Source organism: Melospiza georgiana, chromosome 13 (assembly GCF_028018845.1).
Source record: "Melospiza georgiana isolate bMelGeo1 chromosome 13, bMelGeo1.pri, whole genome shotgun sequence".
Taxonomy (NCBI): domain Eukaryota; kingdom Metazoa; phylum Chordata; class Aves; order Passeriformes; family Passerellidae; genus Melospiza; species Melospiza georgiana.
In genome coordinates, this window is record NC_080442.1 from 18370728 (window position 1) to 18397282 (window position 26555).

The window sequence follows — 26555 nt, forward strand, 5'->3', positions numbered from 1 at the left end:
GGACCATCTGTTAGCGGAAATGTCAATCTGCCATGTTTACATAGGTTTTGATGACTCTGGGAACAGCCTGTTCAGCTCTGGCTGAAATTGGCTGCAATGAAGAACAAACTTGTTTTGTACCAGTTTGCAACTTTCAACAAACAGAAAAAACCATCAGCCACACAACATGGCCTGTGTCCCACATGTTGTTCGAGCACATTATGTTTGAGAGGGGGAAAAAAACCAGCAAAAGACAAATCCCTCTTGGGCCTTAGCCTCTAAGATTGGGCAGCAGCAATTAACTCTAGGACTGTTTTCATCACAGACCTGAAGAAATGTTGTGTGCCTGAAAGCTTCACTGCTTTTTTAAGCAGCATTTTTTGGTGTAATAAATGATACTATTTCTTTTTACTCAAGGGGAGATAGTGGGTGGCTTAAGAAAGGAAATATTGTCTTGGTTTTTACAACACAGTAATGAAGGCAAGGAGCAAGGAGTGTCAGTCTAATACTAATATAAAGAGGGAAGAATCTCTTTGTCACTTCACTGCAAACACAAGAATGAAAACTAATAAAAACATCTTCCAATAAAAGACATTTCCATTACAGCTAAATCCTTATCAAAGCAAACAAGCCTTTTCATTTTAGCCTTTTTATAGAAACTCCAACTGGTAAAAATATGCCTAGATCGTGTTACCTTCTCAGTGACAAGTCATGATTTCATGCAAATATATGAGCTGACAATGAACACACAGCAAAAGTTCAACTCAAAACCTTCCCTGTTTTTTTAGGATGGTTATTTAAAGTAGCTTGAAGCCCTGTGCAAAACGAGGCTGAGGATATTTCAATGTGCCCAGCTTTTGAGAGTGGTGCAGCAGAGAGGAAGGGCTCATTGCTGAGCAGCAGTGGGTGGGAGTGGGAAAGCTCCGTGTCACACAAACACAGCGACAGCCCTGCCTGCATCTGGGATGCAACACACACAGAGCTCTGCCAGCAGATAAAGGAGTCTCTGCTCGCTGTCACCAGGAGCACAGCTCTCGTCTGAAGCTTCTCAGAAAACATTGGGACTTCTTTTCCATGCAGAAAAATTTCAACGTGAAAATGACAAACAAGCCGGGTAGATCCAAGTTCCCTGATGTGTTACAGCTTCTGCTCTCCCAGTCATGGGGATGCTTCATGGGAAACACAGTCCTGTGGGAAGGAGGCCCACAGGGAAGGAGAAGGGCTGCAAGCAAGGAAGGCTCCAGCTCACAAGAACGACAACAGCAAACATTTCCAAACCAAAATGCTTGGGTTTGGCTTCATTCAATGAAAAGCTGAAGTCTTGCATGGAAAGCAGATGCTTTTTAACATTCTCCCCCACCCTTTAAATTGCTTGGCCCACAAGCAGCAGTGACAGAGATGTCTGGAGCAGAGCCATTTTATCATCCTCAGTCCATCTGTCAGAGGAGACAAGGCTGCATCACCACAGCCCATGCACGACTGTGTCATTTGTAACAGGGCTACTGAGGGCATCAGTCTGGGGGCTGCTTGCAAGGGGATGAGAGTAATGGAGGAAAATCACTTGGCAGTGTATTTGGAAATCCTTGTCTGTGACCACTGGAAACACATAAAGGAAGGAAAATGAACCACTGAATGGCCAACTGTACTAATGGAGCTGTGAGCATCCAGAGGGGTCCCATGCTGACATCTTGACTGCAGTAGCACCCTGCTGTCCTGCAGGCAGGGACAGGGGGCCCAGGAGGTTCCTTTGGGACTGTCTCACCTTCCACTTGCACCATCCTGCACCTCCAGCACTATGTGTAACAGCTCAAGAAGAATCACAGTCCTACATTTGAAGGAACCTGAAAAACGTTTTTTGATCTTGACCTGAAAATGACCAAAGGGACATCTCACCACCCTTACTCACAATTTTTTGCAGGAATCAGCTAAGACTTCTGGCCCTCAGTCTGTTCTCCAGTCCCCACACCTGTAAAATGACATTCACTCACTTCTGACTCCATATGGCATGGGGACAGTCCCTTCTTTGTGTCTATCTAACATGGAGCATCCAACCTCTGCTGGAACCTCAGGCTGCCACAAGAATAAAAAAAAAAAAAAAGAATAATCCATGGAATGGTAAGTAATGAGTCAGCCTGGGAACAGCCTGCAGGCCCAGAGCAGCCAATGCAAGTGCCAGCCAGCAAACACAAACCAGGTTTCAGGAGCATAACCTGAGGACAGAGGGACAAGCAGACAACTGGAGGTCACAGCTACACAAATCTGCCCCGCAGTGCCAGCAGCCTCAGCCCAAGGGTCTGCCCCAGCCAACATCCCCAGCTCTGTGGTGACATGATATGCTGCCAAACAAAAGGGACTCTTCAGGCAGCTCTCACTCCCTCTCTTCAGTGAATAGAACTGCAAGTCATAGTATCCAACCTAGAACACCCTGGGGAGCTTCCCCTTGCCAGGCTGGACAGGAATTTCCTTCCACAATGATTTTCTCTTTCCTGTGGCTCTCTTGCATTCCTTGCCATGGATTTTCACAGCCCCAACTTCACACAGCATGAGAGAAGAAAAGAGAAGGCAACAAAGGCAGCTGGTCACTGCAGGGTGCAAAGCTCCCACAACACTCTGTTCCAGGCAGGGTCCCTGGGGCTTTCCAGCTTTAATGGATGCTGGGGGAAGCTATTTGCAGCACACAGGACACCCCCACCCACTCCACAGCCTCGACTAGAGGCATTTTGTGTACAAGCAGGGAAATGCAAACACTCACAACTGCTCCTGACTTGGTTTACATCCACTGTGGGCACCAGGCATGTGTGCACCACTCCAGCCATGGATCTGAGACCTGCCCAACTCCCTGACTGCCCAACCAGGTAACATCTCATCACCATCCATGGGGCCTCTTGGCCACTGCAGCATAAAGGTATTTGTTGGCCATATTCTTTTCACACTTGATTATACTCACTGGAGTACAGAAAGGAAGCCACGGTGCTCAGGTGGCACTTCCAGCAGGAATGGGGCAGTGCAGGGAGCAGGGTCTCCTGCGTGGGAGCACATCTCCCTCCAGTGCCCACTCCCAGCAACAACAGCCTGTTGCTCCCGGCCACCACTCGCTGTCCTTCACCTGCCGGGTCACCCTCCTGGTCGGCACGGGTGACAACGCTGCTCTCCGGGTGGCTGCTTCCCACTGACCCTTGCTTCCCAAGCCACATCCATCAAAAAAACCCACAAACCTGAGTGAATTTATCTCTCAGTGGCCCATCTAGTTATGGAAACTCTACAGCCAGAACAGTCCATCTCCCCCAAAGCTCTGGTTTGTGATTGTAACTCTGCTGCTGGGCACTGCCCACTCTGAGGGCCCCAAGCTCTCAGGCTGAGTCTCAGGTGGCCAGGCCTTGGCACTGCCCTCTCCAGCCCCATTCTGCACGTATTCAGATCTTGTGTAAGCCCTTGCAGGCAAGATTGCTGCACTGGAACAGAGATGTGGATATACTACCCCCAGAAAGGCCTCACAAAGAAGGAACTTCCCCCAGTCTGACCTGTTCTCAGGGGTAAGTCCCCATCACTGAAAACATTTGTTCCTTATTTAACTGAAATAGTTGTAGGAAATTCCTCACACTCTTCAGCTTGGGTCCAGACAGGCAGCCACATTCCACCAAAATCCATAGATGTGGCTTGGCTGCAAACAAACAGCCTCTCCTCCAGCTGAGCACTGATCTGCCACAGCACGCAGGGATGGCCACGGGCACGGCTTCAGCTCGTAGGGCAGCAAGGCCAGCAGAGACTTTGTGTGCCCCAAAGACCCCACCTGCACAAAGATCCCACCTGCACTGCCTCCAGCACACGGACAGGGCTCGTGGGCAGCCAGGCACCTGAGCTCACCTTGCCTCCAGTGACACACGAGTGCATCGCTGATGCAAACCTGAAATCCCATGTGCTCACAATGCATTTGTTTTACTGAACCTCCTAATTACTTTACATGCTCTCCCAGGGCTACAAAGAGAGACATAAACAGATTAACTAAATTAGGCCAATTAAAGGTTCCCTAATGGAATGAAATGTTTCAGGCAAGCTTGGAAGAGGAAATGGGCAGGGAGGAATGAAAGACAATGCAGTGTCAGGCAAACCAAGCAGAAGGGCAGGAAAAGACTACTTCAAAAAATAAGGTTCACAAAAACCCCACAATTTCACCTCTTGTTTATCTTCAAGAGTGTTCCAATGAACACACTATTTATGGAGACAGCTTCTTCTAGTCCAAGCAAAAGAGAATCCTGGAAGGCCACATGTCTGCTCTAGACATCACACTTCCTCCTACCATCCACATGCCACAGCAGCACGAATACCACAGCTTTCTGCAGCACCAAGTTTGGCAGCAGCTTCTCAGATTGAGGGGTCACTGTCCCAGGAGATGAAAAGGGATGGTAGATGCACAGGGATCCCAAATTATATCCAACAGCCAAGGCTGAGCTAGTCAAGTTTTACAGAGAGGGAAAATGTGTGACTGTCCAACACCAGCCTGCAGCCAAGACTTCTGGCACTGCAGAGCCAGGACAGGATCCCACCCGGGCTTCCCAGCAGCCACACACCAATCAAAGGCTCTTGCCAAAGGTGGGAGCCCAGTCTCCATGTGCAGGGGTCCTTACCTTCCTCTTCCCATGGAAGATGTCCTCAGGGAGGCTCGTGTGGATGAGGCTGTGCACTTCTGCCAGCTCAGTGATGTCCCCCAGGGGCACAGATGCATCCTCAGGGAGTGGGGACATGAGGGACTCGAGCTCATGTGAGTCCAAGGTGGCACTGGGAGAGGCCAACCCTTGCCTGCTCCGGTGGTAGTACGTGTGGTTCCCAGCAGCCTGGGAATCCAGGCCTGGCAGGGCCTCCCTGAGGGAAAACAAACAAGAACTGGCATCTCAGCTGGTCCCTGTGCAAGTGATGAGGCCCAAGCCATGCCCTGCCACTCCTGGGGATATCCTTTATCATCACATCCCACTGTAACACCTTTCACTGCAGATATACCTCTGCACCACCCTGGTTAATGCCAAAGCTCAGACAATCCCACTGTGGGATGCAAAGCTGTCCCTCTGCCAGCACAACCCAAGGGCAGGAGACACTACAAGTCCCAGCACATTCAGGTGCTCACCTACCCTGGTCCATGGGGAGCTGTGTCACTCCTGTCACCTATGCTTTACAGGTTAGAGATGCAACAGGACAGGAAAGTTTAGTGGCCACATTAGGATGAGACTTCAGAAGCTGTTTGTTCCTGGCTCTGAGATGTGCTGTGAGCTCAAAGCTCTTCTGAACAACTGAGCTGTTTTCTGCTCATGGTCTTTCCAAAGGCTTGTGGCTGGATCCAGACCCCTGGGATAGCAGAGGGCTTTGGGCTGTATCCAATCCTCCTTAAACCAGCCTGTCACTCACTGTGAAGTCTTTCATTTTCCCAGATGGAAGTTAACAAACCATTTCCAAACATCCCTAGAGCTGTCCAACCTCAGAAGCAAAATACTACCCACATTGACAGACACAGGTAATAAACTGGTCCTTCCATTTTCTTGGGGCTTTTTCTTCCTCGGGAAAAAACCCTACTAGTCTAAGAATGTAAACTGAAGAGAAACTACTGAAAAAAATAAATCAATGAAAAGATTATACTAAATATACTCCTTACCCATCCTCAGATCCAAGCTGTGCATTAACTGTCCCCTACACCACATCCCAAGCTGCCCAGCTGAACAGGAGATGCAGCTCACAGTGGTTTTGTCTCCTTCCAAGCAGCCTCCTCCACCTGAGGTGCACCCACCTGTGCTTGCTGTTGCGGAAGCTGGCACACATGCAGAAGAGAATGCAGAGCAGCCCCAGGCACACCCCCACGATGATCCCTGTCACAGAGTGGATATCCAGGACATCTAGGAGGGGAAGGAATGACAGCCACATCATTTCAACTGCTAGCAGGAAGAGGGTACAAAGTGCCTCATGTTCAGAGAAGCACCAGCTGTACTAAACCAAACAGGTTTAAATAGCCCTCCTAACCCAACTGTTCTGTGGTTCTGATTCTATACACATAAAACAATAAAATTCCTTGGCAGTGACAATTTAGATCAACCTGAAGCAAAGTGGCACCTATGCATATTCATTAATGTCACACCACAGCAAGATGCAGGTTGCCCTTCCAGAGGAACCAGGATGGGGAAGAGATGAAGTTTGGCTGTGGGATGGGTTCTGGGGCTGCACATCTGAGGATCTGCTGTGATCCTCTGCACTGCCCTGCAGAGAATCCTGTCTCACATCCTCCACAGCAACACCAGGCAACTGCTTGGTAAACAGAAATGTCACTGCTGACAAATCAGTCTCCAGCCAGGCAATTCCCTTCCTGCCCTGGGCTAAGAGGAATTCATACCAGACAGCTTCTCCCGGAGGGTGTGCACATCCTTCACGTTGGAATAGGGACCAGATCCCACCACTGTCTTTGCTCCCATCTTGAAGAAGTATCTGGTATCACTTTCCAGGCCATGCACTTCAGTGCTGAAGATGTTTCCTGACCAAAAGCAAAGCAAAACAGATTTAAAAGGTTCTGTTTCAAGAGTATTCAGAGGCTACAGAAAAGCAGCTGTGGAATTGCTCGACCCTCAGAAGTGAGGGATTTTGTGACATTTTTGTGCATTTCATACACCTCTTCAGTAATAATGAACTTCCTGCTTACAGATCCGAAAATACTACTCATGATGCTGCTGGCACACATTTTTCTAGGAATTGCTGGCTGCCAGGCTGCATCTGTAGGTTATTTCCTGGATGATAATGGCTGTTTCAGCCCCAGACATGTATGATTTCATGTCTCTCAGTAGCCATGTCCATGGACTCTCTGCTATCATCAGGTACAGCATATGCTTCAAGAAAACTGCCAGAATGAGCTCTTGAATATTTGTCTGTATGCAAATGAGGCAGAAATCAGGGCAGCAGGACTGAGCAACCAGGGCTCCAGAGAGAGGAAAGGAGGCAGGAGGACTGAGGGGTATTACAGTCCCTGGAGGCCGCTCACCTTCTCGTGTCAGCAAGGTCCACATGTCATCTGGCTGCGTGTTGTTGGCATTGTACAGGATGAGATACTCCACAATGATGCCATTGGGCTCCACAGGTGGGCACCAGTGCACCTGGACAGCGTAGGGGTTGAGAGGGTGCAGCCGCAGGTCAGACGGGGGAGTGGAGGGCCCTGGCAGAGACAAATAAAGAGCCAGCCTGAGCAGAGGAAGAGGAGCAGAGCATTCATCCCCAGAGAGCCTCCCAGCATGGACTCAAGGTTGTCAGACCTTCAGGGGGGTCTGAGATCACATCTCTGAGGGGCACATTGGGAGGGATCTGACAGAGACTCAAGGAAAGCCAGGAGAAATGAGGATTTGGTTGCCATGAGCACTCACGGTCGGGCAGGGTGAAGCGCTCCACCACGCTGCCGAAGGGGCCATCGATGCCAACGCCATTGGACTGCACGGCAAACTCGTACCTGGTGTAGGGCTTCAGCCCACTAATGAGAATGTCTTCATCTGAGCTGGAGAGAGAGGACACAGCACAGTGCTGTGAACACCTGAGGGTTCTCCCATGTCACCCTGACACCCCACCAGGAACACTCTAAGAGATTATCCTAAATCTGACAGTATTTGATTTTCTAGCTCTTGCAGCCATTTGAATGCAAGAACATTCAGCTCCCAGGGACAGAGCAAAATGGTTCCCAGTCTCCAGGACCATTTCTGATGTACTTGCAGGGAAAAGTAGAAAACAGCCTGGTGAGAGGCTAAAAATGGGCACAAGTATTCAGATGTAAAATACATCCCCAAATTATTAAAACTGCTTAAACTCTAGCAGTTTATAGACTAAACTTGTGAGGACCATCTAACAAATCATGAATGCATAATTGCACCCAGCCATGTTGTTAACAAGTGTGTAAAGTCCAACCACAGCAAAAAAGATGCAGAGACCAGTAAATGATTTCTTGGTATTGAAGTCAAGACAAGTCCCACTGCCACACCTCAGCAGTCCTGAACATTATCTGTGACCATGGCAGATACTCCCAGCACACGGAACACCCAGGATTTTGCTAAGTTCTGTAAATTCCACGCAACTTCCTCCTGCCCTGTGTTCATTCCTGACATGAGCAACCCATGGCAGATGAACCCTCTTTACCTGGTGTAGTAGGTCACAAGAGAGGCATTTTTCAGGCCCCAGGGGCTGAAGCGCACGGTGTAGTTGACAATTTTGACTGTTGTGAAGTCAGGTTTCTTCCAGCGGAGCCAGATGGAAGTTGAGCTGTTGGACTCTGCATAGACTTGGACTGGAGGCAATGGAGGCCCCTTCTGCACTGGGGGATCTATGGTGCAGCACAAAGAGAGATGTGGAGGCGTACAATAGTGCCACTCACACCCAGTGGAAGAACAACCACAACCCTAATGAGAAGGGGGACATTTTGCTCCTTTCTGTCTTTCCCAATTCCTCCCATGCATTTTGCAATGACAGTCAAAGGAAGTTCCCTTATGTTATGACCTACCCTATTTTGGAATTATCCTTTTTGAAGTTCATTCTCTGTAATCCCTACACCCCTCCTCTGCCAAGCAGAAGAGACACAACAACTGAAGGGCATTTCTCACCTACTGCTGTCACGGGTGCCTTTTCTGTTTTGCCTTTCCAGACCGCTGCATACCCATCTTCGTGCTTATTGAATGCCACCAGCTTCACCTCATACAGCTTCCCAGGAGCTGGAAAAATCAATCAGGGTTTGCCTTGGGTTATTTTTGTCACCAACCCTCCCTAGTCAGACATATTTTCTTTGATCTTGCCAGCTTTTCCCATCATCCAAGAAAATAGCTTGAACATAATAAATATATTTTTGTTACCTTATACCTAAGTAAATATCACCTAATATCTAAATTACAGCAGGGAGTCTCCCTTCCACTTACAGGCTTCCCACACACAAACACTCTCTCTCAGTATGTTATCAGCACAGCTGCTTTTTGGTTCTCCCCTTGCTTTTGACAGAAATTATCAGCAGGAAATGGACTTGCCCCAGCCCTCAAGGGTTGACCAGTGTCCTGGCCTCTAGCAATCTACTCAGGATCTCTACATCTTTTTTTCTTACAAACTGCTAGAGAAACCTACACATGCTGACTCCCCTCTCTACCACAGAAGTGACTGCTCTGCACTGTTTATTCTTGAGGAGTAAGGACATTCTCTCCTCCCCCAAAATGCACCTCCTGTTTTCTGAAGTCCTTTCTGATTTATTCACTGCTGTGAGGATGTTCCTTCCAGCAAGTCTTCAAACGCCCTGTTAAGTCACTGGCAGCCTTTGTTGTGTGGTGTCTGTTTTGCCTTCAGAGTAGAGCTTCCCAATTTGCAATCAGAAAAGCAACAGTGCACAGAAAACCCACACCAAAAACCTGAGGGTCCTCATTGCACGCTCTTCCCATCAGAGAGCTTCACACTGTGGGGAATGTCAAACTGAGCTGCAGGACAGGGATTTCTGTCTCCAAGCAGTGCTGCCCTGGTCCAAAAAACACTTCCCTCTCTCTTCCAGCCTTTCATCAGCTTCTTGATTTTTAATGGAGATGTTTAATCAAAGAAACAACTTGGGAGATAAAACGTTCTCAAAGAAGACATTCCCTGCAGCAGTCAGCCCCTTCAGGAGCTCAGCCAGAGCAGTCCACACTGCCTTTTGTTGCCTTGGCTGCAGCACATTGATGAAGTTTGTTAATTTGGGACATGCCTCTTCATTCCCTGACCTCACAGATCACTGCTTTCTTTGCCAGACAACGTAAGCAGAATGAAACCTTTCTTACTGATGCCAATTTTATTATTACTGCTCTGATTACACTCCCAAAGGCTGATGGTACCAATTACCAAAGGCTTTCTCTGCTCCACAACACACACTCACGCTCAGAATATAAAAACAGTTCAGCCACATTTTTTTCCCCCAAAGAATCCCAAAAGCAAACAGAGTTTTGTCTGCCTCCAAGACAGCCTGATCTGCATTTCCACACTCTCCAGCCACAGAAAAATGTTTCAAGCCCACACAAGGCGGATAAGGCCAAAGGGCACTCAACCTCCAAAGGGCTGGGACCACAGGCTCAGTGGAACAAAGAACGCCCAGCCCATCTCTTGCCATCACCACACTCCCCTTCTGGCTGAGCCTTGGGCTGAGCTTCACTGGAACACGAGCACATCATGGATGGTGCAATCCAAAATGATGAGGAAAAGCTCACAGATGTGAGGCAGCTGTGGGCAGGTCCTGTTGGAGAAGGGAGTGAAGGAAAGGACAAGTTCTCTGTCTCCATCCCTGGGCAGGATCAATACAGCAGCTGCTTACACGTGACGCCAGGGGAGCTCAACTGCAAGATCGAGCACCTCACATCCTGAAAATAGGGGTATTTTGGATTTCTCAGTCAGAGGATTGGCTTCAATTTTTATACACAGGCCCAGATGTTCAAGCTCTTAGAACAGGCAGACATAAAACTCTATCAAGCTGTCAAGAAGCTGGTAGGCAGCATGAAAACAGATGTATTTCACTGCATTCCATCATACATTAAATATAAGCAGAATAATCTAGTCCAGATCATTTTAAATCACTAATCTGGACGGCTGCATAATATATCCAATATGCTAAATATGTTGCTTCACTCAGCATTTCAAGGTGTTCATATTGGCCAAGTGCCAGAAGCCATACTTTCCTTTAAGTGGGAAAACACCCTTATTTCCAGAGAGCTACTTCCAAAGGAATGCAATCTTCCTTCATGGGAACGTGGAAGACAGGATCAGATCCCTGCCATTTATTTTTCACATAAATTATGGCCCTGGTAGTTGCACCTCAGTACAGGGAGTAAGTGCTAGAACATCGATGGAAGTCACTAAGAATTTCTCAGGTAAAACCCCTCCTGGTGATTCAGAAAAGCTTCCTTCTGATTTTGTGGACTGATGAAATTGCTGGATTTCTTGTGTGCCCTTGACCAGCTGCCCACCTCTCTCACAGGACTTCAGCACACACCTCTCAGACAAGGCACATAGTACCATTAGTGATACCACTCTAAAGAGACATGGTTTGCTCCAGGCATCAGCACAAGATGGGAGAGGTCTCCAATTTCAAGCCACACCTCAAACCAAGGCAAGGGACAGAGCACTGGCTTCAGTGACACTACAGAGCTGTGGAGCCAAGTGACCACTCCGGACCTTGTCTGCACTGACATGGAGCACACCTCATCTGAGCTCAGCCTGGGATGCCCAGTGCCCAACCTGGGATCTCCTAACACCACCTCAAACACCAGAACAGGCTTCCTAGAGAGGTGCCCCAAGCCTGTCAGTGTCTAAAAGACATTTGGACAGAATTTGCTTTCATTTTTGATTAACACTGAGGTACCCAGGCAGTTGGACTCAATGACTCTTGAAGATAATACCAAGAGACAGTGTTGGATATTTATTTTTATAGAGGGATCTTAGGAGGGGTTTCCAGGGCTGTGCTTTCCAGGCAGACATCCCTGATCTAAGAAATCCCTCCAGCTAATTCATAATCAGTCCAGATCACATTAGGGCTGCCAGCCCTTCCTGAGACCACTGCCCGCTCTGCCTACAAGCTACAGCCCTTAGTGGTACAGGGCCATAAAACAAAACCCTTCTAAATCCCAACCACTCCTCCTTGTTTCATGTGCAGAGCCCCTCCCCTCCTCAGCACAGCCAGATTCCTGACCCTGCCTTTACTCTGTGTGCAGGAGCACATCACTCAACAGCCCAAGGGGAGCAGAGGGAACGTCCTGGGCTGGGAGGAACCCGAGCCTGCGATAGCCGATACACAGCCGCCAGATCATACGGAAACCATCAGTGCTTGACGGATGCCCAAATTCAAGGAAGTAATTACAGAAGAACAAGCAACCTTCTCAGCATCATCGTGCCAGAGCATTTGGAACCAATTCAGCCCACTCCCAGCCCCTGCACCGACTGACTTGCCAGTGGTTGGAGCAGCACATGATGATGTTCACATGTGGTTTCCTCGGCGCAATAATTACAGACCTAAATTCTTAAGAGAAACTCATCACTGTTAACACTCTCAATGGCAAGATGGCTGTGAAAGAGCTGGGAGAACTCCACTTAGAGATGGCACAAACAGTCCCTTCCAGGTGCTGCAGCCTGACCTTTGCACTGTGCGTAATATATACGCTACAAGTGTAAGATGAACCAGCACAACAGACATGCACCCTACAGTCTCCACTCACTGGCAGTAACAGGGTGAAGCATAAAGTGGGGGATGGAAGAACTCTGGGAAGCAGAAAGCCTCTTTCAAGGATGCATCTGCCATGACTCTCTTCTCTCTCCATCCTGTATCAATGGGCAAATCAATTAACTAATACAATCAGATGCTAGGAACACAATCCCTTGTGGGAAATGCCAAGCACAGTGAGCCAGGCAGGCAGGACTCACTGCTGCTCAGATCTTCTCCATTCATGGACACTCTTCCATCCCTTTTCCTTTAGTGGGACAGAATACTGGGCTAAAATTAGTATGCTGTGAATTATCCCATCTCTGCATTTTAATACAGAGATTTCAAACAGCATGCAATTATAGAGCTCCTTAGAAACAGACAGGGAAGGAGAGATAATTGTCCTGACTGAAGATTTCAATCTTGGCACTCTTTATAGTGACACAATAAAAACACTAATTAAGAACCACTTATTAGCATATACTAAGTATATTGGTAACTTGGTTAAAATCCCTGCTAAATTTGCATTAGAAATTTCTGTGCTTTAAACTCTGCTCAATACAAGCCTAAAGAGCCCCACTCTAGAAAGGATTTTGGATGATCTTAAAACACCTCAGATGGCCCTGGCTGTATGTATGTTTGCAGTCATGCAAACATTCTTGGGAGCATCCTGGGATGTTACAAAGAGCAAGAGACAGGCCCTGGGTTTCCACACCAAGTGCTAGGAAGATGCAGCCAGCTAACCTAGTCGAGTCAGCTCGTACTGCTTCACTTTCTTCTTTAGTTTTATGGGTCCTACATCCCAGCTCTCATCTTCAGCACCATCCAAAGGGCTCTCATCACTGGACTCCTCTTGGCCCACCTCTCTGTAGTAGAGCTTGTAGCCAGATATCTGGGCATGGTTTGCTGGGGGTTGCCACGTTATCAGGAGAGACTCCATCTTCGCTCGGACCTTTAATTCTGTTGGGGCAAATGGAACTGGAAGAAGAAAAAGACAAGAGAAAAAGATTGAGCCACATGTTTCCATTTCCCTGATCTACTGAATCCTCCTGGTCCTCAGTAGCGAGGGAAGAGTGTGAGGAAAAGGCTGTCCTGAGTGGGAATTCTCCACTCCCTGACAGTAGAGAGTCAGTCACACTCTACCACTGACTTTCCCAGCTGGATGATACAGGAAACAACGTCACAAAGTCACTGTGGGGGTTTCTCAGTGTGTTCTGAGATATCACCATCTTTAACCACTGCTGGAGTCTGGTATGGCTCAGCTCTGTTTGGCAGAATCGTCTATTCACTCCCAAATGTCGTTAACATTGGGATCTGGAGTTCTGTTTGTTTTCTTTTTTTTAAAGAACTTTCACAGCTGCACATAGAGGGTGCAAAGCCCCACTGCCAGGCAAGCAGTGAGATGTACAGGGGTTGCTGAGTGGCAAGGTAAAGATGAGCACTTTGGTCTGACCCAAACCAATGGCTGTAATTCCCAAAGGAAAATTAATATCTCTGAAAATGCTTGAAGTTTCCCACCCTGTCCCAAATCCCAGGCATTCCCCAGCCTCCTACCATGTGTCTGGTTGTCTCTGTCAGGAGTCCGATGCTGGGTCCACTCGGAAGGGGCCCCATATCCCACACTGGTGCTGGCTGCGATCCGAACTTTGTACACTTTGTTGGGATGGAGTGAGTACAGGGTGATCTGGGTCTCATTTCCACCCACTTCGATGGAGGTGACCTGATCTGCTGGAACCAAGGGGACACCACTGAAAACAGGGATATCCCAGCCCAAGGGAAGTACAGCTGAGCAGCAACAAGCCTCGTTACCTCCTCATGGTCTGCATGCCCTGGGCTGGCTTGGCTTTGCCCAGAGCAGTCTTATGCCATCAGAAAAAAACTGTAAGGCTGGGCAGATATTCTGACTGACAACTCCCTTCATTACATTCCAAATTGCAGCTTGCCTTTAGCACCAGAGCCTGCCCAGAGGGAGCTGTCAGAAACCTTGCTCTGATGATGTGATGGTGGAACATGAGCACAGCTAATGGGAGCTGATGGCATGTTCCAATGCTTCTCACTGCTGTATTTAAACCCTCACCTTAATGTGAACCAGAACTGTCCAGCAGCCCTGCTTTCCACAAAATTCACACCCTCATCCATGCCAGACAGAGATTTTACTGCTCCCTCTTCAGCCCACCCAAGTTCATAAGGGAGGTAACAGGAAATTTAAACTGAGACTAGCCTGGGATTTTCACTGTATCAGCTAACTGGTTTTGTTGAAGATTCATGTGGCCTGTTTAGAGTACACAGAGGTCTTGATTTCAACTTCCCTTGGCGTTAACTCGGGCAGGAGCACTGTCCCTGCTATGTAACAGCATACTGCTGAGTGTGATCCCTGGATTGCAAGTGTTTCCAAGGTTTTACGATGCCACTGAGCCATGTGCAGGCTCAAGGCAAAAGAACCAGAGCCAGGAGTCACAGCACAGACTACTAAGCCAGTTCAAATACATGGGAACATGTCCAGCACCTCATCACACTCGCCATCCTTCTCTCAGGAAGAATCACGACCCTGGGAAGTGAGAAGCTGCAGAGCTTTGACAGTTTTAAGAGCAAATACCCAGAAGGATTTGCAAAGCAAGCACACGTGGAATTGGAACAGCCACATCCAGCAGATGTAAATGTTACCATCCCTGCTGAACCCTGCTTAGTGTGCCTGACAATGTAAATAAAATCAGATAAAACTCGGTAATAGAGCAACACAACCTGGACAGGTTATTTAGGGGTTTTTTTTTCACAAGGATCACTTTGATTAGACTCCATTTTAAGGAAATTGAAAGCATTTACTCCTCTTCACCAAGCAGCATAAAGCTCTTTCCCCAAAACACAGTGCAGATAGCAGTGAAGGGCTGCTCATGCAGACATTTCTGGGACAGCTCAAACATGGGTCAGGCCATTCTCCTGGGGACATGGCTCGTCCACAATCACACAAAAAGGCACCTTGAGGTGGTATGAAGTGCCACTGCCATAACCACCAGACAGAGCCAGGCTATGAAAGGGTTCTCCTCCCTTGGGTAAAATGGGTCCCTATTTTCAGCTTTGCACCACCTACCCTTCACATTACAGGCTGTTAACACCACTGGAGCAGACAACACAACACCCAAATGGTGTTTCCCTCACCTTCCTTGAGGGTGCAGTAGTCGATCTTGTACTTGGTTATCTTGCCATTACTCAGCTCAGGAGGAGGAGGCAGCCACGTCACACGGATGTCACCAGGAGTCATGCTCGACAGGGACAGCTGAGGGGCTGCACTGGGAACTGGGTAAACAACCAAGAGAAGTCAGCAAAGACCACAGCAACACCTCAACACATCTCTGCCAGCTCTCTGAGCTGGTTGGAGGCCACTGACTTGGCTCTACCACAGCCACCGGTGACTTGGTGTCTGTCCTGCGGGAACCAACACACCACAGCCCTTCAGGAGAGTTTGGGGAGGGGAGATGCTTGGCTGCTCCACTTCCAGGCTGACCAGAGCCTGCTGGCCACAGCCACACTGCTCCCAGGGACCCATACCCAGGGCAAACTGGGCAGGGTGGCACACACCAGCTCTCAGCTTGTGCTGTACGTGGAGCACAAAGGAGACACAAAAGCAAATGGCTCACAGATTCAAACTGCAGCCTGGGAATCCTCACTCCCTTGAGAAGCACAGCTCTGGGCTGCAGGCAGCTTTCATGCTTTCAACTCAGCCTTTCAGGCTTCAGACATACACATGGGACCACGCAGGTCACCATGTCAGGAGCATTAAAAGCACATAATGCACACGAGGTCTGCCAAAACCATCTCTGCTTGCCTCTGTCCTGCAGCCTGTTGAAAGCTGTGCATGGCTTCCCGTTGGGCAGCTGTGCTTCTGGCACTCTGCCTTTACTGCTCACAAAATGCTATGTGATAAATGGTTAGATCAACACAAACTACTGGCTCTTAAGGGGTCCGACCTCGAGGCTCCTCCCACCCCTACAAATTGCAATAGATGTTTCTTCTGAGTTGAAATCCAGTCTGACCCAGAATGAAGCTTAGAGCAATATCACATGGGTTAGGTGAAAGCCCTTAGGAGCTGCCTGCAATTCCCAAAGGATTCTCATGGGCCCCACCATCAGCCAGGGTATTTTCATATCCTTCATCACCCAAGCTGATGATGAGACCAGGGTGCAGGTTTAGGTTTCTAGGAGCTGCTACCACTCTGTAGCACATTCAGTGCTCACCATCAACCAGGCCAAGAACATTTCCTAGGCACCAGTACCATCTAATTGAACGCACCATCCTCCAGGGTCTGGACAACGATGGAAGAGGACGTCCGGCTGGCTCCGAGCTGGGAATAGGCAACCACATAGAAGACATAGTTGGTGTTTGGTTCCAGATCCTTGACTTGCAGCTCAGTTGTGTCGTTATTGACAGCAAACTGGTATTCCACATTATCTGTTCCTAGAGCCAAGGAAACACTGATCAGCAGGTCAGTGAACTGCTGAGACATCCCTGAAAAAATCACTTAATTCACAAGGTCTGCAGACTAAATCCACTTTAAAAATCACTATATCTTCTCCAGTTTCCCCAGCACCTGCACAGCCTCATCTCTTATATGAGTTTTTTGGGCAGAAACTCCAATGCCTCAATGTTGATGTCTCCATTTTGACTCAAACTCCTTAATCCATGCTGAAGCAGCTGTAGTTACCAGTTTAATTTTCAGAGGAGTTCTGGCAACAGTTCAGCAGGAGCATTGGCTTGCTGGCTGTTTGGGAAGACATACCCCAAGAGAGCCAGTGCCTCACTTCAGATTCTGGGTGTGGATAATTTTGTGATTCCCCCTGTACACAGTGCAGCTGGTTGCTATCACTGTTAGCAATCACACTCTTTGCATACAAAATCAGTGTGCATAAAATCAGCAGTGCCTGGTCTCATGGAATCCAGACAGCTCAGCTATGTGGACAGACTACTGCCAATCAAGAAGTTAGACTATGTTGGCTAATCCATAGGCATGGCAACAGCTGATACCGACTCCGGGAGAAAATTCCCTTACCTGAAATGAAAAGGGAATTGCCTCACACTTGTCACTAGCTGGGGAAGAAGGCGAACCTGTGCCTTGTACCTTTGACACAGCTGTGCTGCCCAGGGAGGTGACACCTACCCACAGCCCGCTGGTAGTGCAAGGAGAAGCCGATGATCTGCTCGCTGTTGTGCTCCGGCCGCTCCCAGGACACGAGGACGGTGGTGCTGGACAGGGACACGGCCGAGACCTTCTTGGGAGCGCTGGGCAAACCCTCCCGCACGATCACCGAGAGCTTGGCAGTGGCACAGGCCATGCCCAGGCTGTTCTCAGCCACACACTGGTAGTAGCCAGCATCCTCCAGGCCGATCTGGTTGATGACGAGGCTGCCGCTGCTCTGCACCTTCACGCGCCCGTTGGAGAGGATGGGCTCCCCGTTCTTCAGCCAGTGGATGGTGGGGGCTGGCTCTCCCTCTGCCTTGCACACAAACCTGGCCGTGCTGGCTCGCGTGCGGGAGATGGTTTCAGGAGCCTGGGAGATGCTGGGAGTAGCTGGGAGGAGAGAGGAAAAATTAAAGCAGGAAGGAGGAGGAAAAAATAGCAAAGCAAATCCCTTCTCCTCCCCACTCGGTGCTATGTTTTATTCAGTAGCAGCTTTGCTTACAAGATGGGATTTGCCAGGCAGACTCTAGAGGCTTAATTTAGACTCTGTCCAAAAGGAAAAATAAATTCTGTATCAATCATGTGCTGCATTCTCTGATCCTAGGCTGTTCTCCCTGCTGGCTTCTAGGATACTGAAAGTTAATTGCTGATAGAGATTTCCAAGGGGGAACCCTGGAGAACAAGAATAAGGCATAAAATGGTTCAGTAAATACCAGGAACTAAACCCCAAATTAAAGAGGTGACACTCCCACCGAGAACTATCCCAGCTTGGGCCTCCTGGCTCTAACCCGGCTCCCACTTCACCCAGCACAGGCCACAAAGACCACAAAGCCTTGGGGATCTCCTGGATGTTGATCCATGCAACCCACAGCAAACTGGTCAGCATTTGTGCCTGAGAATTTGCCTGCTCTACTCACCGAGGATGCGGAGCTCAGCTGCGGCGGTAACGAACTGCCGCGTTTGGGGTTTGTTGGCCCGGCAGACGTACACCCCGGAGTGATGGGGCTGGCTGGAAGGAATGAGGAGATTTGTCCGGCCCAGCACAATCACATCTGTGGAAATGGACTTTCCATCTGCAGGAAGAAACGTGCACAAATGCGGGAGGGAGCCCAGGCTGCCCTTTATGAGGGCTTGTAAGCAATGCCAGGATCGCAGCTGGGGAGTGGAGAGACCCCCAAATCCCAAACCCCAGCACAGAGGGAGATTCCTGCTGGGACACTCCTCAGTGCTTGACAGGCAGCTCAAGCCAACATTGCCTCAAGGTTTAGTTTAGCCTGTAATAATCCAAAACGTTCTGGTTTGGGTCAAAGCAGTCTCTGATGCCTAGGGTGTGCCTGCAATGAGAGCCCTAGGAATAGCACATTCAAGGGAAAGCTGTGCTAACACACGGTTTGGAAAAGCTGCTGGATCTGCTTGCTGACCCTTATGAGCACTGACACTCATTCATGCAATGTCAGCAAGACTGTTGAATCACTGACAACTCAGGGGCTCCCCCTCCTCCTCTTTGTTCTGGATGTGAATCCAAATTTACTGAGCTTCCTGATCCACTCCTTGTTCACAGCTTGGCTGTGAGGTGTCAGAAAGACACCTGGTGCTCCCTGGGACTCTGGTGCTTATGTCAGAGACATGGGCCATGAGCTGCCTTCTCCCCACTCTCCAGGCTTGGTGCTCAGCACTGCTGAGTAGGGAAGGAGGAAAGGGCAGCTCCGTATCACTGGCCAGAAGCCAAGATGTCCTTCTACAACTTCAAGTAGCCCTGAGCTCCTCGGCATTACAGACAGGGCAGAGGCTGGTGCTGGGCACTGCATATTCTCAGCATCACTCTGAGGTGAGAATCTCAGGGATATGGCATTGCTACCTCTGAGAACGTGTGGAAGACAAAGCCAAGAGCTGGGAACAAGCTGAGGAGAGGCTTGAATGGGAGGTCTGGCACAAATCCTCAGTCTGGGAGGACCAGGCAATTTGTGCAGTACCTGTGCACCACCAGAGCTTGTCTCTCTCCACCTGCAGAAGCACCTCTCCAGCACTGCCTGTCTTTACCTCTCCAGCTTCAGCCGAGCCTGGAGCTCATACAGAACAAACTCCCCACCTCCACTGCGAACAGCTGCACTGACTTAGCACCATCAGTAGGGAATGTGGCTGAGAGCAGATCCTCTGCCCCCTCCCTGCACTTTGGGGGGATCTTCAGATGGCCTCACAGTTCAGTGGCTGCACACTCAGAGCACACAATCTGCACATCCCGTTTGCACTGGGGCAGTGGGTTGGAAAACTGTCTCCAGATGGTAGCACTTAGCTGACACCACCAAGGCTGGCAAGAGCCAAACTGGCAACCTGGAGGTACATCCTCAGTATTCCCCACGTGACTGATGGTCTAGTAACCCACTCTGCTCCTAAATGAAAGCTTGGAAATAAACTTGTGTAACTCAGAATGACTTGCACTGTTTCTCCATCCTTTTAAATTGAAAGTCCACACAAGGAAGGAGACTGGGACCAAGCAAACACTTGAAAATAAAGCATGGAAAGAACCGGTTCACCAATCCTTCCCCTCCACCCTTGTCTTCCTTCCTCATGAAAAACTCTCCTAATAATAACTCTAATAATTAACTCTAATAATTAACTCTAATATTATCTACTTTACCATGGGCATCAACAACTCTCAGTAAAGCAGTAAGTGATCTAGCATGGGAATGCTGAGCATTTGTAATTATAAAGCACATGGGATAAACTAGAAACATTTCTAGTTTATCCAGCCATAACATTTAAGCCTTGCTCACTTGATTTCCAAAGTGGTATCCTCTGAGGTTTTTTTGCTCCTTTTTTTGTGGGGAAGAGGAAATATTTTTATATGCTAAAATTACTGCCTGTGGACAAATCTGGGCTGAAAACCAACCACAATAAATGGTTACAGGGGAGAGGACTCTTAAATCGTGACCTGGATTTATGAAAATGACTGAGAGCCTTTTCTAGGGGAGAATCAGCCTCTGAGCTGAGAATGTCTTCAGTCAGAGCCTCTGAAACACATCTGATGGATGTGATTCTCAGTGAAGTGACACTGGCATCCAACTCATGACTTTGGCTATCAGCCCTGGGTAACATCTGCCAGCCCAGCTCATTCATACACCTCTGATGAGACCTAAGCAGCTCCTCAATCCCTCCATTCAACAAAAACCTCCCAGTAACAGTCCCAGTTACTCCAAGGACTAACAGATCTTATCAAGTTTTATAATGCTGCAAGATAATACAAGCTATTTCTCCAGTGCAATGGCAGATTCCACAGAATCCCCAGTAACCTTGGAGCCCGGGGAGGAGTGGCACCTGACCCCATCTCATGACCTTTACTGCTCCAGTTCACCTGAGAAAGATTAATTTAGATCAAAAGGTATCCAGGCACAAGTCAAACAAATATAAATTGAATTGTGTGCTTTGTAACCTTCAAGATTTAATTGATAATTCCACTTTAGCAAGGACACCCCACACTGTGACACCACCTGTGTCATTAGGTATGTTGTTACAAGCACCCTTCCTGTCCCAGATTTCTCCACTTTAATAGATTTTTAGACTGAAGTATCCACAGGTTCCTATGGATAACACAAGTTTAGTCCTGTCCCTCATACTCACCTTGTCGTATCCAGGAGACAAAGGGGGTGGGATCAGCAGCTGCCATGCACTCCATCACCACGCTCTCCCCAGCCACCACCGTGGTGTTCTCCGGAGCAGCGACGATGGTGACATCTCCTCCTGCTGCCTGGGAACCTAATGTCAAAAATTAAAAAAAAGTCTGTCCTTCCAAGATGCAAATTTCCCAGAAAAAAAAGAGTCCTGGCTCCCTAGCTGTGCTTCCCTGCGCAGTCTCATGTGTGGAAATGGCTTGGGCTCAACTTGGGGAGAAAAACAGGTCTTGCTTTTATTTGACTACAGAATTTTTACTAAAAAAACAAACAATCTGCCCAGCAAAATTTACTCTAATCATATGGCTTCTAATAACAGCATTTTCACATGGAAAACAAGTAGAATTTCAGCCCAACACCGTCATGAACTGTTGCTACATGGATGTTTGTTCATTAGATGAAGCAAGACTGCTGTCCTCAAACAGAGCAACACCAACACTCACCCTGCCAAGGCACTGGAGCAGCTCAGAAAGAATCCAGTCACTTGGCTAAAGAAATTCTAATAGCCAGATGCTGGACTGTAAACTGCAACACAGAGAGGTCATGGCTGCGTCCTGGCCTTCACCCGACAGCACAAAGAGTGATCAGTCATCCCACATCTGGAGGAGACAGTGCTGTGTAGCTTGTACGTGCACGGACCCAGAGCCAACACTTAAATCAAGCAAGGTTTACAGGAAGGTCTCCAGGCTGCATTGCACAATGCCTTGAGAATGGGATGGGGATATTCTGCTTGAAATGAACCTTCTGCCTGTGTCTGCCCACTGCTGAGCAGAGGTTAAGGGAAGGTTAAGGAAATGCCTTTGCAGCAGCCAAATTTCTGTTGTCAGATGAAAACAACCGGAGCACTCCTGAGCAGACCAGAGTGTTCATGACCCTCACCAGTTCCTCCAGCTCTCTCAAATACCCCTAACTCTGGGGGACACTTTTGTTGTCATTCTCATGAAGGGAGAAATAACTGTAGAGGAGTCACATAGTGCCAGTAACAATTAGGCCTGCAATGAAAGTTATTGGCAGCAAGTCTCAAACAAATAAAAGCAAGACCTTTCTGAACTCAGTGTATCAAGGTGCTGCAGAGTTCAAAACCCAAGAGATTCACACAAGCTCAAAAAGGAGACATTTACCAGGACTGTTAAATATGGTCTCATTGCAGTCCCCAGCCCAAACTGCTCCTGACTGGGATACTCTGACTGGGACTCTGATTGCCAGATGCTGAGGGATGTCCAAGGAAAGCAAAGTCTTCCCTGTCCAGTTTCTTTACATGCTATCCTGTACCTCCTGCTCTGGTCACTTCTGGAGACCCTCACTGGCCATTCATGCAGCATCCAAACAATTCACTCATATCTGAATTCCTTGGGGATATAAACTAGAAGAGCTTCAGCCTCACAGGCAGAGCTGCCTGCATGGCAGGAGGCCCACAGGGCTGCACTGAATGTGCTGTGCTCAGCCCAGCCCCAGGCTCGGTGCCAGTCAATCTAGGCAGGGCAGCCTTGCCAAAGCAGCATTGGTTCCAGGCTGAAATGTTCTCGCAGTCCATACGTGCGTGAAAGGGATTTCCATCTCTAGAATTACGTGAGCACGGTCAAGAGGAGCCAGCAGAATCCCTGAGGCACCAAGGGAAACCAGGAGCGAGCAGGAGCCAGTGCTTGTCCAGCAGATGGAAGCAGAGACCGAGGAGCGCCCACAGTGCCTGACCTGGGGCAGTGGCCGGACCACGCTGACCTGCAATCCCAGCCCTGGGCAAACAGCAGCAAGAGGAGCTGCCCTGGGGCAGGGAAGAGCCAAGCCAGCTGTCCTCCTTCCAGTGGAATGAGTACCCTGAACAGAGGGGTTGGTGTGGACAGGCAAACCCAGTCTCCCTCTGAGCTGGCCAGAGCTTTCCTCCATCACATCCACTGCTGCTCCCATTGTCCACATGCCATCTTCAGCCTCACAGCCAGCACACCTGCTGCAGCAGGTGACAACTTGGGAGACAGCACAGGGACAGGATATGGATTCTGAGAAGTCACTGACAATCAGATCAAAATCCAGGTCACTCTGAACTACTGAGACAGAAAATGGGCTTAACGCAAAAACTGGCTTGAGAGCTTCCACCCCAGGCACATAAGCTCAAGGATCAGAGAAACCCAAGGCTCTCTGCAACAGCAGCTTTCTTTTAACTCCAGTTCTAGTTCAACAAAGCACTGAAATCCACAAGTAATCATTAGTCCTGCACAAGAACTGAGCACAGGGACTTCAGTGAGGCCCAGACTGATGGGTGAGGCTGCTCTGCACATTGTTAATGTGAGGTATCTACCCCATATGGCACACACCTCCACACAGCCCAGGCTCAGGCTCAGCTCACCCTGCACAGGGCTCAGCAAGCCCAATATACCCACCCTGGACACGAATCGCTGCCTGCAGGACCACGGCAGCTTCTGCTGAAAAGGAGCAGGGCAGCAGCTGACACCACATATCCTGGGAGCAGGAATATCCATGGTAGGATCTCCATCCTACTCTGGGAGTGAGATTCTTCATCCAACACCACTGGCTGCCACATACCTGCTGGGCAGGACATGGCTGAGGCATGTCTGTGTGCAAAAAGCTGTCTTTTTCTGCACTGCTGGGGGAAAAAATAAATCTAGAGAAAAAAAAAAATAACACTAGCCAGATGGTAATATATTCCCTGCCAGATTTCCAAGCAGCTTTCTCTACCAACCTTAGAGCAGAGAAAGAGAGAAAGCTGCTCAAACCGGACTTAAACACTCATCTGCTCCATCAGGTGCATGGCCCCAGGTGTTGACTGGCAGAGGCACTTTACAAGTTACAGAAGCTTCACCTGAAGGCACTTGTCCTGTATCACTTGGTCCCTGACAGCTGCCTGGTAGTGCTGTCAGTCAATAGGAGAGAGGTTTTACCTTAGTTCAGCCTTGAAAAACTATTGGGAAAATATATTAGCCCAGGCCTTATATCTGATTATTACTGAAAATTATATTACAAACATAAACAGCTCTGCTTGCTTTCTCAGTGCATTCCTGGGTGTGTGCATGGATGAATGCCCCTTACACTTCTTGCACAAACATTTCTCTCCAGCTTTGTATTCCATTGTGGGTGTCTCAGGGCAAGTCCACAAGTCAAGTTTCTCTTCAAACTAAGCCCCTTTGGAGCACATTTTCCCCTTGCCACCTCTCTAGGCTGGTTGGACACAATGGATCACAAGTTCACTCCCACAAACTGTGTTTCAGTGAGGAGTTCCCAAGAACAGTACTCAGCTAACCAGGGAAACTTCCACATAGTGGATTCCAGCACACATCGAAGAGTAAAACCAACATGAGGCTTTTTGTCTCCACTGCCATTAAGACAATTTCAGGTCAAGAGGGACTTGTCAGAACCAAAAGAAAAAAAGAGCTGCAGTTTCCAAGACATCTTTCACTGCCTGAACAAAACAGGTCACTGAATGCACCTGCGCCGAGCTGGCTGCTCTGGGGCATGAAAAGCTTTCACAGAGCTGCTATTTAAAACTTGGGCTTTGAGATTTCTCCCACTCTGCCAGCTTTGTTTTGTCTCTCCAAGCAGCAGAGCTGCTGCAGGCAAAAGCTTTGCACAGCCCAAGGCACAACCCATGGATTCACATCAAAACTCTCCATCACTGAGGCCTTTGTGGACTTTCTGCCCTTCTGAATCAGATGGATCAATTTTACCTCTTTTCACTTATGGGTGCCAAGAATGGCTCTGGGATCACTGTGAGTAGTGCACAGAACTGAGGGAAATTCTTAGGGCACTGAAAGAGTTTGAGAAGGCAGCCCTCTTCCTGCACAATTTGCTAACCCCTGCACAGGGAGACAACAAAGGTTCTACCACATACCAAGAGCCCAGACTTACTTATCAGCTGCAGAAATATTTCAAAATATTGCCTGCAGTTTATTGTTTCCAAATGACTCACTACAGAGGACTTCTCAGTTTATGTGTTTTTCTACTTTCCTGTCATGAAACAGGGGAGTCAGGCCAAACCTGGGTGCTCCACTTTGTTGCACCACTGCTCTCACAGGCATCCCTCAGTGCCTGCAGCTGAGTTCAGGGCGGGCACAGAGGAAATATAACAAAGCGTTTATGATGATGTGTGTCATAAATGGAAAAGGAGGTGGGGAGGGAAGCACAGGGAACCTGTGAGTGAGTGAGTGAGTGAGTGAGTGAGTGAGTGAGTGAGTGAGTGAGTGAGTGAGTGAGTGAGTGAGTGAGTGGCAAGACACACCTCAGAATGCTCCTGAGGCTGCCCAATCTCCACAAATCCAATTGTGTCATCTCACAGTGAAGGTGAACTCTGAGCAGGGATGTCAAGGGAGGCACCAAGGGGAGCTGATTGGGACAAAGTTCAGAATGTTTATTTGAGCTTATGGCTTGAGTTATAATATCCATCAGTGACTTCCATCTCCAAGAGTTCATAACGTGGCTCTGCCTTTAATGCATCCATAATTCAAGAGTGATCCTCTCCTGCCTCCCTGCTCTTGTTAGTGCAGAGTATCAGCAAAGAATTCAGGCAGTGCAACAGGAGGAAAATGCTTTTTGTTCAGCCAATTTGTGATGGCCGTTTGCAGTGACAAGAGGACGACTTCTTGGATGGGAACTAACACCTCTCTCCCAGTTCCATGAACACCCTGCCTTGGCTGGAAGGTTAAACATGACTTGCATGGCGACACATTCAACTCTCAGCTGTCAGCAGGTCAAGATTTGGAGATCTCTGACAATCAAGCAGCAATCTTCTGTTCTGCGAACTTTCTCACCCTCTCTGGAGGAGGAGCATGAAACCTTATTCATCCCTGCGAGCCTCCTCCGGGAATAGATCCTAGCACTGAGCAGCTGTTCATTAGAGAAAGTCAATGCTGTCACTGCTGTTATTCTGCAGACAATAGAGGACCAAATTACCCATTGCAAAGCACACACCTTCAAAAATGCAGGCACTGTGTTTGCAGAGCATGTCCTACTCCCACTGCCCAGCTCTCTCCCTTTTCCTGGGTAACTCACAGACCTCCTGGACTGTTAGGGAAGAATCTGACAGCAACTGTGGAGGAGAAAAACATCCTCCAGACCTGCCTTTCTCCTCCCTTTACACTGTCCAGGAAATTTATCTGTAATTTATTTCTACTTCAGGACAGGATAGCTAGCATGTAAGACTCCAGCCAGGTTGTATACAAACACGTGGAATATTTGCTTTCAGGGCAATATAAACAATGTCAGATCTCACAGCTGAGCATGTTTAGCAATAGGCATTTCTTATTTTCTAACTGCTCTAACCTGAAAATGGCAAGGCACAGCTTTGTGAACAGGAAAGCAAAACGAACGGGGAGAAGGGAGTGGAGTGACTAGAGAAGGTGAGTGGTGCCCTTTTAACACCCTACATCATGTGTTCCCAAGTGTCTTAAGTCAAAAAACTGCCTCCTCTTATCCCCAAATGAAAGCACATACCGTTTCTGAAAATTACCATTTACTTTCTGGAGTTTTTCTCCTACCTTTGCTATATCAGTGCCTGTGGAGGCTTGGATCCAAGTTTTCCTGTCATTGAAGG

At 48.5% G+C, this 26555-nt stretch overlaps 1 protein-coding gene across 1 annotated transcript in view; it reads right to left on the reverse strand.

The window, feature by feature from the left end:
- Nucleotides 1–26555, reverse strand: part of IGDCC4 (immunoglobulin superfamily DCC subclass member 4) — an 86876-nt gene that overhangs the window by 8549 nt on the left and 51772 nt on the right. The window contains exons 5-18 of the mRNA XM_058033488.1: nucleotides 20967–21101; nucleotides 18266–18421; nucleotides 17328–17738; nucleotides 16463–16627; nucleotides 15332–15469; nucleotides 13730–13900; nucleotides 12920–13153; nucleotides 8586–8693; nucleotides 8125–8308; nucleotides 7365–7492; nucleotides 6989–7159; nucleotides 6350–6487; nucleotides 5753–5858; nucleotides 4605–4839 (exon numbers count right to left, since the gene is read on the reverse strand). Coding sequence (XP_057889471.1) covers nucleotides 4605–4839; nucleotides 5753–5858; nucleotides 6350–6487; nucleotides 6989–7159; nucleotides 7365–7492; nucleotides 8125–8308; nucleotides 8586–8693; nucleotides 12920–13153; nucleotides 13730–13900; nucleotides 15332–15469; nucleotides 16463–16627; nucleotides 17328–17738; nucleotides 18266–18421; nucleotides 20967–21101 — 2480 coding nt within the window. The remainder of the gene's footprint in view (nucleotides 1–4604; nucleotides 4840–5752; nucleotides 5859–6349; nucleotides 6488–6988; nucleotides 7160–7364; nucleotides 7493–8124; nucleotides 8309–8585; nucleotides 8694–12919; nucleotides 13154–13729; nucleotides 13901–15331; nucleotides 15470–16462; nucleotides 16628–17327; nucleotides 17739–18265; nucleotides 18422–20966; nucleotides 21102–26555) is intronic.